The 16,496-nt window shown below is 33.4% G+C and overlaps 1 protein-coding gene across 1 annotated transcript in view; it reads right to left on the bottom strand.

Moving 5' to 3' along the window:
- LOC150101923 (uncharacterized) overlaps positions 1-16,496 on the bottom strand; it is a 1,001,066-nt gene that overhangs the window by 247,286 nt on the left and 737,284 nt on the right. The window contains exons 104-106 of the mRNA XM_090399931.1: positions 10,896-11,078; positions 3,829-3,897; positions 1,312-1,380 (exon numbers count right to left, since the gene is read on the bottom strand). Of these exons, the coding sequence (XP_090256057.1) occupies positions 1,312-1,380; positions 3,829-3,897; positions 10,896-11,078 (321 nt within the window). The remainder of the gene's footprint in view (positions 1-1,311; positions 1,381-3,828; positions 3,898-10,895; positions 11,079-16,496) is intronic.

Genomic DNA, 16,496 nt, shown 5'->3' with positions numbered 1-16,496 from the left:
AAACAGACAAGTCAGTCAAGTTTGCACCTGCAAGTGTTGCAAGTCCAGCTGACCCTGCAGGTAGTGCAAGTCAAGGCAACTCGTGGTAAAGGTAGAATAAGCTCTGATCACTATTCTTAATATTTACCCTACTATTCTTAATATTAAATCATTTGTGATGAGTGCACTTTATCCTTTATGTAAAAAAAGAAGAAGAAGAAAGAAACATAGTGTAAGGTCAGATCTACATGGTAACCAGGAAGTTGGCTGCTTTCTACCTGACTTCTCAGGTTATGGAACTTTAATGTTCTTCAGCATTCTGTAAATTTACATTTTTCAGTACTGCTTGCTTTCTGAAATTGATTACACTACAACTTGATGCATTTATCATTGAGTAGATTAACCTAATAGATTCAACTAAATTCTCACATCACATGAATCATTGTTCACAGTTCTAATAAGTTCTAATGTGAAACAACTTATTTGTAGTTTCTGGCAGTAGCATCTAGAAACGATAAATTAGTTACTGGTCAGGTAGTAATATTTTTCCAACAAGACCAGTAAATGTATATCTTCATATTAACTTGCACAACATCTGTGACGTCAATGAAATATTAAGTAAAAAACAGGTAATCAACTAATAATTACAATAGTCCAGGAGATTTAGATCTCCTGCATAATTAATACCAGTAGGCATTAAAGATTTCTGATTCTTAATGCAATCTTAATTAACAGAGATAATGAATGGACTTAACACGTACATTATAAGGAAAAATGAAAATACTTAAAATATAAAAACATTCATATTTCATGATGAATATCTTTAGTGTTCTATTATCATTCCAGTTGTTGTCTGTTCCCTCTGAAGATATGATAAGATATTCATCATGAAATATATAATAAATCTTATTATTAAAATAATGTTAATAACAATAAAATTATATATTAAAATTTTATATTAAACACTTTATTTTTTTTACATAATTTATGTATATACTCTACTCATTAAAACAAGAGAGATGCACACAGTTACTTCATTTGAGGAGAGCTGGCAACGTGCCATATTATGTATTTACCATTAGTGCAAAGAGATTTCTTGATATAAAACAGATCAGTTTGCCTCTATTTTATTTGTGTTTATCTCAAGATAATATTTTTAAGGTATTACATTTAATTTAATAATAATTTAGTACGTAAATTATTATTAAATTTACGTATGTATGTAAATTCATCAAATTTATGTATGTAGATTCATCAAATAAAACAAGTTTAAAACTGAAATAAACGCATATTCATTAATTTTTTAAACAGGATATAATTAATGTGACATACCAAAACATTTGTTTTGCTGACAAAGATGACCAAGTAAACATTCATCATCATGGCGGCATTCTACATCCTCTATTAAAAGAATAAAAGTTATAAGTGTTTATCCACCAGAAACTCTGGATTTTTTTTTAATATTTTAGAATAGTATATATAAAAACAGAAACAATAAAAAATGGATAAAGAATTTAAAAACAAATAAAATTGACAAAATATCATTTATGTCAAAAGGAAAATTTTTTATGATGTATCAACATTCATTTCCTAAAATAATAAATTGCTCTTAACATTAGTTCCTTTCTCAAAAAAAACTGAATAAGGAGTATAATCATACACAATATATAATCATTTTTAATACTTTTACATTGGCTGTTTTTGTGCATCCTTAAATTAAGCATGTCATATATTATAATGATTTAATAACATTTGGAAGGAGGATAAGAAGAGGTTTAATTTTTAAGTGAATAAAATAATCATCAGAAACCAAAAATGAGAAAGGATTAGCTTGAGAGAGGGCAGACAGAACAACAATATTCAATCAGAAATACTCAAATATGGCAGTATAAAAGTTTTCTGAATTATGTAGTAGCTACACTGTCTAATTCATATAATAAATATAATAAATAATATAAGGATTTGTATTTTAAGTTTTGTAGATCTGGAAAAGGCATATGATAATGTGCCAAGAGAAAATCTGTAATATTACAGTTATATAGTGTAAATGGGACATTATAAAAGCAATTATACACCTTATACTTATTCCAATTGCTGACTTAAGCAATTGGAATAAGTCAGCAATTGGAATTGAAGCATTATAAAGGAAGATAGTTTAATGTAAAATAAAGTATAAGAAAGTTATTTACCAAACTGTTATTTACCACAATAGTGATAGAGAACAGATTTTTTTAAATAACGAAACCTGTGGTGCGTTCATAATTAGAAGAAACACACGTATAAACCACAGTGAAAATTATTTAATTGTAAATATTTCATCCTAAGTATCTTAGGACATCATCAGTACAGTATTTAAACAAAAATTAGGAATAACATACAGTTAGGGCACATGATTACAATAGAATCTCATGAAAACGTGCATAACGTGCTAAAGTAGTACAAAAAAAAAAACGTATTTGCAGTATGGAATCATCCCGAACCTGAATTACAACTGTTTCTAGATAAAATTAACCTTCTTCATCATCGCATCAACTTTACGTTAGAAAAAGAATCTCCACAGGGTATCTCTTTTTTGGATTTACACATCAAAAGAAAAGAAGACGGTTCCATCGCCACTTCCGTCTTTCGCAAGCCTACATTCTCAGGTCACTACATTCACAATTCTTCTGCTCATCATCCATCTCAGAAATCTGGCATTATTAAATCACTAGTTTCCAGAGCACACAAATTCTGCTCCTCTGAAGAATCTTTAAACCAAGAATTAGAAGTTATCAAAAATACAGCCATCCTAAATGGATATAATCCCAAAAGAACTCAAAAAAGCATCAGTCACTTCTGCACACATCAAACCAGACAGGAAGAAGTGCATAGGATTCCCATACCTTACATTAAAGGCATCTCAGAATGTCTTTCTAAAATTATGAAGAAATACAATTTTGCCACTACTTACAAACCTATCAACCAAATTTACAACTTATTACCTTCTCCTAAGGACAAATTCTCACCCTTGATGTTACCTGGTGTTTATGAGATTCCATGCTCGTGCAAATTATCTTACTTTGGACAGACGGGTAGGTCTGTTCGGAAACGCATCTCGGAACATCAAGACCACATTCGTCTTCTTAAACCACAGAAATCTGGCCTCTCTCAACATGGAATTGAAAATCCAAACCATAGGATCCATTGGGAAAAGGCTAAACTTTTACATAGATCTATATTTAAATATGAACGTTTATACAAAGAAAGTTCTGAAGCCCTACTACACAGACCAAACCTAAACCGCAACGACGTTCTTACTATTCCTAAAGTATGAGAAATTATCATACAAAACTGTGTTAAATAAGTAACGTTTTTTTTTTTTTTTTTTTTTTTGTACTACTTTAGCACGTTATGCATGTTTTCATGAGATTCTATTGTAATCATGCGGCCTAACTGTATGTTATTCCTAATTTTTGTTTAAATACCAGAATTAGTTGTGATACTTAGGATGAAATATTTACAATTAAATAATTTTCACTGTGGTTTATACATGTGTTTCTTCTAATTAGAGAACAGATTAATCTGGAAGTAAATGGCTGATGGGGAAGACAGCAATAATATAAACTTAATTATGTATTACTATTATAGTATCCTGTACGCCCCTTGCCAGTACACATCAGAGAAATAAGAATATACCGCTGCATTTAGTTAGATTTCCATTTATCATTTATTTTCTCATTAATGGCCTTGATTTTTTGACAAAAGAGAGTCAAAACAAAAACAAAAAAAATCAATAAAACATATTTAAGTTTGCAACTTTTACTTATATCTAATTATCAAAATCATAAATAAATAAAAAAATTAGATTACCTTCACACTTTCCACGAATACAGATTTTCCCAGGTCCACAGTCAGCATCTGATGTACAGAGTCCTTCAACTACAATGAAAGTTAAATCAATTAATAAAAGTGTAATAAATTAATTAAAATAATTAATGATAAAATTTAATTTCATAATGAAAATAATTAAGTTAAGAATAAATAAATTAATTAAATTAAAAATAAATAAATTAATTAAATTAAAAAAAATTAATTACTTAATTAAATTAAAAATACATAAATTAATTAAATTAAAAATAAATAAATTAATTAAATTAAAAAAATAATTAATTAATTAAATTAAAAACAAATTAATTAATTAAATTAAAAACAAATTAATTAATTAAATTAAAAATAAATAAATTAATTAAATTGAAAATAAATTAATTAATTAAAAAGTGTTAATAGCAAGAATGCTGTGAAGAGGGTGAGTGCTCATCTGATAGAAAAGGATGGTGTAAAAGAGCAGCGAAAAAATGGTAAAAAAGTTTTAAAAAACAATCAATGGTAAGAAGGATGAAAGTGATGCGAATGTAGCAGAAGTTTAAAAACAAAGCGTAGTTAAAGATAGGTTTGCAAGTGGTGTTGATTGTAAACAAGTATGTATGGCTGGCAACAAAATTGAGAGAGTAAATGAGAGTGAAAATGTGACACAAGATTTGAAAGTTGAATTGGTTTAGGATGAGGAAAGAGATGAAATGAATGCGGAATGAAGCTAATAAAATTTGAGATATGTATTCAAGAAATGATGATGAAAATGATGAAAATGAATAATATTGTTATAAAAGAGGTAACCTGTGGAGTACCCTGACATGCAGGGTCCTCCACATCATTGCCATTATCCAATATGATGTCTTCACAACTTTGCAATGTGGCCCCTGAATTTCAGGTCCTTGTCTACCATTACTCCTAGATCTTTCTCTCATCTCCTCTACTTCCATTAAAGTTTCCACATCAAATGCATTCCATCGTTGCTTACCAAATCTCAAAACCTTACACTTTGCAACATTGAACTGATAGTCCCACTTACCTGCTGTTAAATCTTGAATGAAAGAGAATTTATAATGTATTACCTTTCATTCAGATTTAACAAGTATCTAAATTCTCGATGTAATACTTGTATATTAATAAAAGGAAATTGAATGTAAATGAAATGATAATGATTGCTGAATATTGTATTGTCAAATGTCTTATAAAGAAAAAAAAAAAAAAGGGAGCAATTTAGGAATGGGTGAAATATGTGTTAGTAGTTAGTATGTGAACATTAGGCTAAAATCCCAGACAAGATGAGAAGATTAAATCATGACCTGAGGCCATCACGTATGCAAGGGTCTATGTTGCACGCGCGGGGGGTTCTCTCATGGACAAGAATGAAAAGTGTCGGAATGGAGTGCAGAGGAATTGAGGTGCCATGTGTAGGTCATCGAGGGAGTATATAGTTTCTGGCGACAAAAAAAAACAAAGCTTTTGTCTTTTGGTTTTTGCCTCAGATCTGTTTCGGTCATTCCTGGAGAAAGAAAGTTCCAGTGAGGTCGGGGTGAGATGAATGAGAGCAGCTATGTGGCCAAGTAGAATGCCAACGTGCGTATAGGTCTCGGTGTAGCAGAAGGTCAGCGTGGGCTGAGAAGAAAATGTGGAACCTCGTGGACCAACATCGGCAGCAGTGCTTCATGAACATCATAGGCAACAAATCGTGATCGTATTTGGATATCTACCTTCCAGAAGCAAGAACCTAAGGAACGTATCAGCCAGGTAACCTTGTTGAAAAGGGACCAGATGAAGAAAATGTGAGCCGTATAATTCCAATTGATGATTGCAAGTATAAGCCAATGAGATCCTGACACCTAGGTAAAGTAAGAACTTTTTTCAAAATTTTGTATACAAAGAAAGTTAGATTGTGATGGTAAAAGGGACTAATTAGAATTGTGGTTCATGAAGTGTTGTAGGACTTTAGGAGTTGAACCATGAATAGGGAATGATTGATCTGAGTCAGAAAACTTGGAAAAGTGCAGTGTGAAAAATATTTTAGTTTGTCATTGTTGGGTAGTTCATGAACCATTAATTGTGTGAAAATAATTGCTACTAATGGTTCAGATAAGTAAGTTTGAGCGTGGTCAGTAGTTGGAAGGGGACCAATCATTCAATGCTGTTGGCACACTCTCCCCGATGAGTCTTTGGACTCCCTGGAAGTGTCAAATAATAATAAAATATAATCTAGGGGTTAAGTAATTAGAAGGACATCCCATTTTAATAGTAACAGATAGCATTTCATGTTGTAAGGGAACTAGAATGTCCATGTTACGTCGAGTTAACTTATTTTACCATTCATACCAACATTAGTTAAGTTAGTGTCTATAAAGATAATTGTAACTTGCTTTATTAGTAATGAATAAAATTTTTCTTGTCAACCAAATAACTTACCTGATCACTAATCTCAATGCACCACTCATAAAGAGAACCTATGCAAAAAATTATTGGGGATAGTCACGACTGCAGTGCAAAATAAGAATATATTAGATTATTGTGTTTGGATACAGGATCATGTGCCATACTAGGTGTGTTTGCTCTTAGATAAAGAAATTTCTCTTATCTATAGAATTTTGGTGGCTCAGAGTAAACAAATAAATTTGCCGAAATTTGAAACAGGGTTAACACTAGTATTCTAACAAAGAAATTGGCTCTAGCTAGAGGCATTTCCTTTGTCTATCAAGTTTTGCACACGTGAGCAATACACTAATGGCGGCCAAGGGATAGAGGTAACAATAACGGTAGAGTCTGTAAGAATTGTATAAGACAAAATTTTAGAGTTGAAGAAATAACAAGTAAAAAATAAAAATAATATAACATAAGCCAAGATTCAAGGAAAGGATATAAGATCATAGAGGAGTAAACACAATCAACAAATAAATACATACTCATTATACATCATAAATAAATATATATATATAAAAATTTTACACTGCCCATTCATGCAATCTATTCAAGTCCTCTTGTAACATTTGACTAATGATATGCAAACAGCTGCATATCATTAGTTAAACCCATCCCAATATCATTAACATACAAATTGAACAACAATGCCACCAAAACTGACCCCTGATATTAGGAGTGGTTGTTAAAGTGGGGTCGGAGCGATGCAATATCTTATAGTTGGCAGCACAGCATTGTATAGGTAAATCCTGTCTTAGTAATTTATTTGCATTTCATAATAAAGTGAGAAGAACTGGATAAATAAAATGGCTATACCGTGATACTACTGGACTTGGCAAAGGCATCTGACATAATATCACATGGAAAACTTACAAAATTGGAGCAATTAGAAATGGATATAAAACTCTTGCATGGATAGGGTGGGTGGTTGAGAGACAGACACCAGAGAGTAGCATATGGTGGAGTGGATGGAATCTAGGAGAATGAGGGGTGACTAGTGGAGTAACTCAGGGTTCTGTACTAGGATCACTATTCCTTAATTTGCATATCAATGATACAGGGAAAGATTTAAGAGGGGATATTCAGTTGTTTGCTGATGGTGCAAAATTGGGGAGAGCAATAGTTGATAAATGTGATGCATATATATTGAATCACATTTATCAATTTATTTAAATAAATTAGCATTGTGGGCTGATGCAGAGGACATAGCGGAATTGTTCAATGAACACTTTATTGGAGTATTTCATCTTGGAGGAGTATATTTTAATACTAGAGGGATAGGGCAGGTTCGAGGTTTAGAGGTGCAGGAGGAGAGTGTGTTCCAAATATTGAGTACTCTGGATGTCAGTAGAACTGTGGGACTGGATGGTATTTCACCAAGACTTTTGAGAGAATGTGCTCAAGAAATGACAGCTCCTTTGACCTGGCTTTTCAATGAAAGTTTCGCTACAGGAAAGGTGCCCAGGGAATGAAAGGAAGGTAAGATAGTGCCAATGCATAAGGGCAGTAGCAGACTGGAAGTGTCCAATTATAGGTCAGTTTGTGTGTCATCAACAGTTGTTAAGATCTTGGAGAAATTAATGAGGGACCGTATACAGCATTGTGCAGAAGAAGGTAATGTTATCTGTGTGAGTCAACATGGATTTGTTAAGGAGCACTCTTGTTTTAGTAATATGCTAGCCTTTTATAATAAAGTTACAAGAGCAGTTGATGAGGGAAAGGCATATAATGCCATTTTCTTGGATTTAGCAAAGGAATTTGACTTGATGCCACATGATAAGCTGATATTTAAGTTGCAACACATGGGTTTGGATGTCAGGTTGGTCAACTGGATTCAAGATTGGCTGTCCGATAGGTATCAGAGAGTCGTGTATGTTGGGGCAGTTTCAAAGAGGCAGAAGGTTACAAGTGGGGTCCCACAGGGCTCAGTACTCGGACCTATATTGTTTAACCTTTATATCAATGACATTTTCAGTGGATTGCAGGGGGATGGGGATGTTCAGTTGTTTGCAGATGATGTGAAGCTGGGAAAGGTTATTAGTAATAGTGCAGTTGTGGTAGCCCTGCAAGAGGATTTGAATAAACCAGACAGATGGGCAAATGAATGGGGGTTTAGTTTAATGAAGCAAAATGTAAAGTCTTGAAATTTGGGATCCATTGATGGGAGGCTGCATACTCGATTGGAGGAGCTGTACTGGAGGTAGTAGGGGAGACAAGAGATCTGGGAGTGATGATTGATAGCAAACTGAAATTCAGGGAGCATATTGCAAAGGTTGCTGCAATACTGAGAAGGACTCTGACCTATAGAGATAAAAGAGTTAACATTCCGTTGTATAAGACCCTGATCAGACCGCATTTGGACTATTGTTCTCAAATTTGGTCCCCAGGATTTGAAGGGGATAAATTAACTGGAAAGGGTACAGAAAAAAAGGGAACAAAAATGGTTTCAGGACTGTACAATGTTAGTTATTAGGATCAGCTGAGGAAATGTGGACTGCAGAGTTTGGTGGATAGAAGAAGGAGAGGTGATATGATTGAGCCTTTTAAACTGTTGAGAGATGGTTATGGGGTTGACACTGGGGCGTTTTTTCACTTGGTTGAACAGCGGGAAGGAGTGATGACAAAGGGCCATCCCTGGAAGTTACGAAAGGAAGCTGTGAGCAAGAGGGTGAGGAGTAATTTCTTTGCATGGAGGGTGGCTGAACTGTGGAATGCATTGTCTGATAGAGTGGTGAGAGCAAGAACAGTCAATGAGTTCAAGGAGTGGTATGATAGACTTTGTGTTTCCTAGGAGGGATCTCCTGCAATGAGTCTTGATAGACTGTTTCCTAGGAAGGACCTCCCACAATGAGTCTTTTGACTCCATGGAGGCCTGAATAATAATAATAATAATAATAATAATGATTGCAAATTTAATGTTGCAAAATATATGGTTATGCACTTTGGGTTAAAAAGATTGCATATTGTGTATCATGTTCTTGGTACTAGATTGCATAAAATTGATGAGGCTATGGACTTGGGGATAATGGTGGACAGAGAATTTAAGTTCAGAGGGCATATTGCAGAAGTTGGTAAAATAGCTCATATGATTACTTGGATGTTGAAAAACATGCTAACAAGTAAAGATATAGAAGTTATTATCCATTTTTATAAGACTATGGTTTGGCCACGTCTTGACTATTAATGCACATGTTTGGTCACCTGGGTTACTTGGGGATCATGAAGTGGTAGAGAGGATTCAGAGACGAGTGACCAAGCCGGTGACAGTTCTATGAAATGCTCCATTGGAGGACAGACTAAAGATATGTGGGTTATAAAGTTTGGTTGATAGGTGGAAAAGGGACATGATAGAAACTTATAATTTATTAAAGGGGTTTTATGAAATTGAAACTTTTCAATGTATGACAAATAGAGAACTAGGTTCATCCATGGAAGTTATGTAAGAGTGTGATTAGTAAGGATGTGTAGACTAGGTGTTTTGTATGGAGAGTGGTGAATGAATGGAATGGATTACCAGAATTAGTTGTGAGTTTAAAGGGAGTTATGATAGGTTTCATGTGTAAAATATTTAGTTTGGTTCTCTCACGATGAGTCTTCAGGCTCCTTGGAGATACTGTATAATAATATGGACATAGACTGTTTTGTTACTTGTAAATATAAAAGATATGATATCTGTATTGATTTAGCCTTAGTATGAATTTAGCCCTCAATAACTAGTGTGGATAATGATCCTTCCTAATGTTTTTGTATTATGAGATATTCAAGCTTATTGATGTTAAGTCAACAGTCTCTATATACAAGTAGTTGAAAAATACAGAATATTTGTTGAATTCTTTGAGACCAATGTAACACTCACAGAAGATTTATAGAAATGAAAGTTAAGAAACAGATCCCCCCCCCCCAAAAAAATGTAACTTGTTTAATCATTAGATCACTTACAATGGGAAAAAAAAAAGATATAAAATATATTATACTTGACATAATAATGTAAAATATATTATACTTCAAGTATAATATATTTTACATCTTTTTTTTCCCATTGTAAGTGATCTAATGATTAAACAAGTTACATTTTTTTGGGGGGGGATCTGTTTCTTAACTTTCATTTCTATAAATCTTCTGTGAGTGTTACATTGGTCTTAAAGAATTCAACAAATATCCTGTATTTTACAAACAATTAATATATTTTATTATTTGTACTCCTTTTCTTTTGTAATTTATGAATGTTGTACTCTATAACTGAGGCAAAGAGTTAAAATTTTTTAGACTGTTTAATTTTAATATCATCATCTTATTGTCAGTGTACATATTAAGCAGCCTGAAATGGCTTTAAAGAGTACCATATAAATATTAAAGTATAATTTTAAATAGTTTTATAATCATGTTGCTTTCAACATACTGCATATGCCATGTATATCATGATTTCAATGATAACATTCCATCAAGCTTATATAAAGCAATGTAAATAAAACTCTTCTTAAAAGCAATATGCATGGAGCAGTGATAAAATAAAATTTTAATTACTGATTAAAATTACTGTTTTTTTAAGTATGCTATATATTATACAGCATTTTTAAAAATGCTCTAAAGATTTATTTATAATGAAGAATAAAAAAAGCCCTAAATACCTTTTCTGCATTCTATAATGGGATTTCCAGTGAAACCAGCTGGACAAGAGCAAGTAGCTCGATGGTTTTCAGCAAGGCACAAAGCACCGATTCCACATGTGATACTATACTGACACAATTTTTGACACTGACGGCTGATGCACACCTCATCATTAAGACAACTGAAATCTGTGCGACAGCCAACTATAATGGAATGTGAATGTATTATTAGTACATCAATTTTTATTTAAATATACTTGACATGAGTATATTAAAGGATTCTTAAAAGGAGTTGATCATCAGTGACAATGAATACTATCTCAGAATTAAAAATCAAATATAATAATTGTGTTTTAGAAATTACTGCAAAAGTTTACAAAAACTAGTTCTGTGTTTAAAAAAAAAATTATTTTCTCAGATATTGAACTCAACAACCACCCAACAATAGTACTAAAAAAAAGGCATATATCTCATCAGAATTCTGAATGATTAAAAACTTTAGACATATAAGGGTTGTTTGAAACATTTCATAAAAAAAATAAGTTAAACACATTTTTTTTGGAAAAAAAAATCACCTTTATTTCTCAAGATGGTCTCCATCGAGGTCTATACATTTGGTCCAGCAAGTTTCCAATTTTTTCCCTTGATGACATCCTTGTTTGAAGATAATGTTTTCCCACCAAGCCAAATTTTTAAGTTTGGGAACAAAAAGAAGTCACACGGGGCCAAGTCCAGAGCATATGGTGAATGTTGAACCAATTCGAACCTCGATTCGTGCAATTTTGCTATTGAAACGGCTGATGTGTGGTGTTGTCTTGATGAATGAGCACTGTTTTTTGTGCACCAATCTTGGCGCTCAAAAAACAGTGCTCTGATCAGTTCTTTTAAGCAATCCAATAATGATGCATAACAGACTCCTGTTATTGTCTTACCCTTTTCCAAATAGTCTATCATGATAATTCCTTGGAAATCCCAAAAAACAGTGGCCATCACCTTCCCAGCTGACAAAATGGTCTTCGCTTTTCTTGGTGCTCTTTCACCGGACATTGTCCGCTGTTTTAACTGCTGCTTGGTCTCAGGTGTGTAGTGGTGGATCCAAGTTTCATCTACAGTCACGAATTGACACAAAAAATTCTGAGATTTGTAATTAAACATCGCTAAACACAGCATTGAAATGTCTTTTTGCATGTGTTTTTGATCAACAGTCAACAATTGTGCACCCATTGTGCACATAGCTTTTTCATGTGCAATTTTTCGTGCAGGATATTATACACCCATTCAGTTGAGATGCCTACAATCTCAGCAATCACGCACTTTCACTTGGCGGTCCTCCATAACAATGCCATGGATTTGTCCATTTCCTTCGTAGTGACCTTAGTCAGGCGTCTGAAGCGTGCTTCATCTTCAATGGACTTATGACCATGTTTAAACTCATTTATCCAAAAATAAATAGTCTTTAATGCTGGTGCAGTTCCCATGAACTGCATCTAACTCGGCTTTGATCTGTGCGGTCATCCACTTCTTCAAATAAAAGTGTTTTATCAGTGCATGAAACTCGTTTTTCTCCATTTTTATGAAAAATGTGAACACAGTCATTTTAAATGTTTTCCAAATGAAAAACTATGCATTGCATGTGGCTAAAATTTTGCCAGGGGTCACGAAAAAGATGATATGTGCCAACACAGGTATGAATGAATGAATTGTGTCACTGTCTATTGAAAATTTACCAAACTTTTCAAACAACCCTCGTATATATATATATATACACACACACACACACACACACATGGTCACAATTAGCAAATAATGAAAAATACATATGCTATTATAACTGACTGCTCATTCATATTATGACTGATTATCTTTCCTTTACAATTTGTGAAGCATAGTTTCATTTCACCCATTAGATAAATCAATGCACAGATAACAAAGATTAAAGTTGAAAAAAAAAAAACACTTAGCATACAGGATACCATATGACATTATTCACTACAGGCTCAATATTTTCACTTCAGAGGGAATGTTCAAATCATTTGCTGAATTGTTGAAAATGATGGAACATATTTGCTTGCTCTCAAATGATCTCTAATTCTGGGGCCTTTTTCAAAAGAACAACCAAATAATAAAATTTTATAACGAACTTGATTTCTCAATGTAACATATTTTAAGAGGAAAAGAATGAAAATGTACCCTACAGGGACCTGTGAAGTAAATTTTCAAAAGCAGAAGTTTTTCAGAAATGAGTTTTTAAGACAATTTGAAGTTTTATAAAAACTGAACTAAAAAAAAGAATGCATGAAAAAAGATTTTGCATATCTGTTGTCAATTACTGTAGATCAATGCATAGTTCTGAAATGGATTTAGTACTTGAGTAATTTATGAATTTTGTTCAGTTTTTCATAATTAATATTTAAGGTAATGTAATATATGTTGAAAGTTTTTTCACTTGGTTATACTATAAATTAAAGATTCCAAGAAATTATATGCTTAGTTTAATCTTTTCTCAAGTGTAAGCAAACAATGTTTGTGTGTGAAGTATCTTCATGACTGGAGTACTTGTATATAAGAGCTAATGACTTCTTGACATCTTTGATTTATAGTATAATCAAATGAAAAAACTTTCAACATATATCTCTAATAAGAGTATTTTAATAATAAAGTGTCATGCCTTTTGACTGCTTGTATATGGGAAATATATGACTTCTGCATTACTTCAACCTTGGTATCTCTTCTAGGTCTGGTTCCCACTGATGACATTTATTAATGCTCATCATTGGGTTTGCTTGCTTCTGGAAGTAGAGAGGTTCTACTTGGTGGTGGGTTTCTGCTTGCCTATCACTGGGTGGAATCACCATTTTCCTGCCTTGGATGATTTAGATCAGGAGTGATGAGTTTAGTAGTGATCCTTTAGATTCATTCAGTGAATTTAGAGTGATCTTATAGATCACTCAGAGTTTTTGGAGAAGTATCCCTGCACTTAAAAATACCTCAATAAAGAGGTCAAAACTAGTTTGGGTAGTGGTCCTTCCCATAATGCATAGTGTTATACACATCCTAAAGGATGTGTGCTTTGCATGGTGAGATAACTAAGGCAAGTGATGTGAAGTCATTAACCTCTATGTACGAATACCCCTGTTGTGAAGATACTTCACGCACAAACATTGTTTGCTGTATTATAACTAATAATAATAATATGATTATTATTAGTTATGAAAAACCACATCACATAAGTGCTTTCCACTTTTGGCCTCACAAAGATGGGCCCTTTCTATGGCATGGTCTATGATATGCTAATGTCCCTGGCTGCACTGTCCTAATTTCTGCACCAATGTTCTCCTTCAGCTGTTGGAGTGTCTGGGGCTTGTTCGCATATGACTTTTCCTTCCGTTAACCCCACAAGAAGAAGTCGGGAGCCATCATATCTGAAGAACATATATGACAAATAGTCAGAGAACTAGAAGCCATCCATGGAAGTTGTGTAAGAGTGTGGTTAGTAGGGGTATTCAGACCAGATTTTTTGTGTGAAGAGTGGTGTATGAGTAGAATGAATTGCCAGAATTAGTTGTGAATTCAGTGACAGTGAATGGATTCAAGGAGAGGTATGATAGGATTTGTGTGTATGATGGTTGATTTGGTTTGATGGAAGATCATCCCCAACCTACCTTTTGGCAAAGCATCTTGCAAACTTATTAAATAATAAAATAAGATCAACAGAATCCTATATCAAGAATAGTCAGCATTTTGTTAATAAACTCCAAGCCATTAAGATTGCACCAACAGACATGCTAGCCAGTCAAGATGTTATATCCCTTTTCACCAATATACCAGTAGAAGAGGTAATAAACATCATCCAAGATCTCTTTCCTCTAGACATCATACAGATGTTTAGACACTGCCTTCAATCTAATTTCTTCAAGGTTAACAACACTATATACCAACAATTAGAAGGCCTAGCAATGGGAAGCCCACTATCACCATCTTGTGCAGACCTTTTCATGGAAAAACTTGAAAAAGAAATTCTCTCCACAATCTCCTCTAGACCATCTATATGGTAGAGATATGTTGATGATATTTTCATTATATGGCAAGACAGCTTAAAAAACCTAAAATCGTTTGTGAATAAAATCAATTCAATACACAACAAGATAAAATTCACTCTGGAAGTGGAAAATAACAGCCAAATGCATTTTTTAGACATCTTGATAAAGAAACAATCAAATAGTGTCAAATTATCTATTTACAGAAAGTCTACAGACACTGGAAGATATCTTCATTATACTTCAAACCATCACAAGACACACAAACTGAGCATTATCCACATGTTAAAAAATAGGGCCAGAAAGTTTATATCAGAAGAGGAGGGTATACAGACTGAACTCTCACTAATAGCCAACACATTATCACAAAATGGATATCCTCCAAACATCATCAAAAAATATCTATATGGTGACAACCCCAGACAAGAAGAATCAAGCTCCCAGCACATTTCTACTGTAGTGATCCCTTTCATCAGGTCAATTTCTTATCAAATAGCCAGAATGCTAAGAGCCTACAACATCAGCGTGGTCTTCAAACCAACCACCAGCATCAGACAGGTTTTAGGATCCCCAAAAGATAAGGTACCATTCTACAAATATCCAGCAGTATATTACATTCCTTGCTCCTGTGGTCTTGCCTACATCGGACAAACTTCACAGAGTTTAGAAATCAGACAAAAAGAACATGTTGGTGATGTAAACTACAACAGAAGTATCTCTTCCAGCTTAGCACACCATTTCTGTACGTCTAACCACACGATAGAGTGGCAAAACAGCTCCATGCCATATCTGGATGATGACTACAGACATCGTTTATTCAAGGAAGCCACAATAGTGTTAATAACTGGCAGAAACCTCAACAGAAATCAGGGCACCATCCTAAACAGTTCGTGGAAAAACCTGATCCTCTCTCTCTCTAAATCCATCTGAACTACAGCTAGCCAGTAATCACATTACACATTTACAACAACCACACATGCATGATAATGAATAAGAACAATAAGTTCTTTCAGTCTCTGTCACGCGAACGTGTAACCTTAGCTACTAGTTTGTTTACGTTCCTTTCAATTTGCATTTACTAGTTTTTATGTCTTTCTGTAAATGCCTTGAAAAAGCTAGACAGTTTGCTAGCGAAACTGGTAGGCTATAATGTAAGATGTTTGTAAATGGCCAGTATTAAATAAGTTTGTATTTTTAATAATTATGCCTTCTTAATTATGCAGTGCAGCCACTGTAAAACTTTTATACCTCCATATTTGAGGATTTCTGGTCAAATATGATCTATTTGAGATACTTTACCATGTTTCAAGATGTGTTTTTCCTACCTCGAGTACTAATATATATATTCCTGATTGCATTCCTTTGAATATTTTCTATCATAATTCCATTATTACCTATTTCATTTAATAATTTTTCAAAATAATTACTCCAGATATCCTGTCATTTCTGAAAAATGCACTTTTAAACTGGAATGCTATGCTAAGACCTTCGTCATTATAAATGACAGGTGGGCTGGACTTCAAGTGACATTATGGTCCATTCTATGATGTCAATCTGTATTTTGAATATAATATTCAAAGTACAG

Source organism: Typopeltis vanoorti, chromosome 11 (genome assembly GCF_054136105.1).
Source record: "Typopeltis vanoorti isolate ZY-2024b chromosome 11, IOZ_Tvanoo_1.0, whole genome shotgun sequence".
Classification (NCBI taxonomy): domain Eukaryota; kingdom Metazoa; phylum Arthropoda; class Arachnida; order Uropygi; family Thelyphonidae; genus Typopeltis; species Typopeltis vanoorti.
The sequence above is the reverse complement of the archived record's forward strand: the minus strand, read 5'-3'. Positions and strand labels throughout refer to the sequence as shown.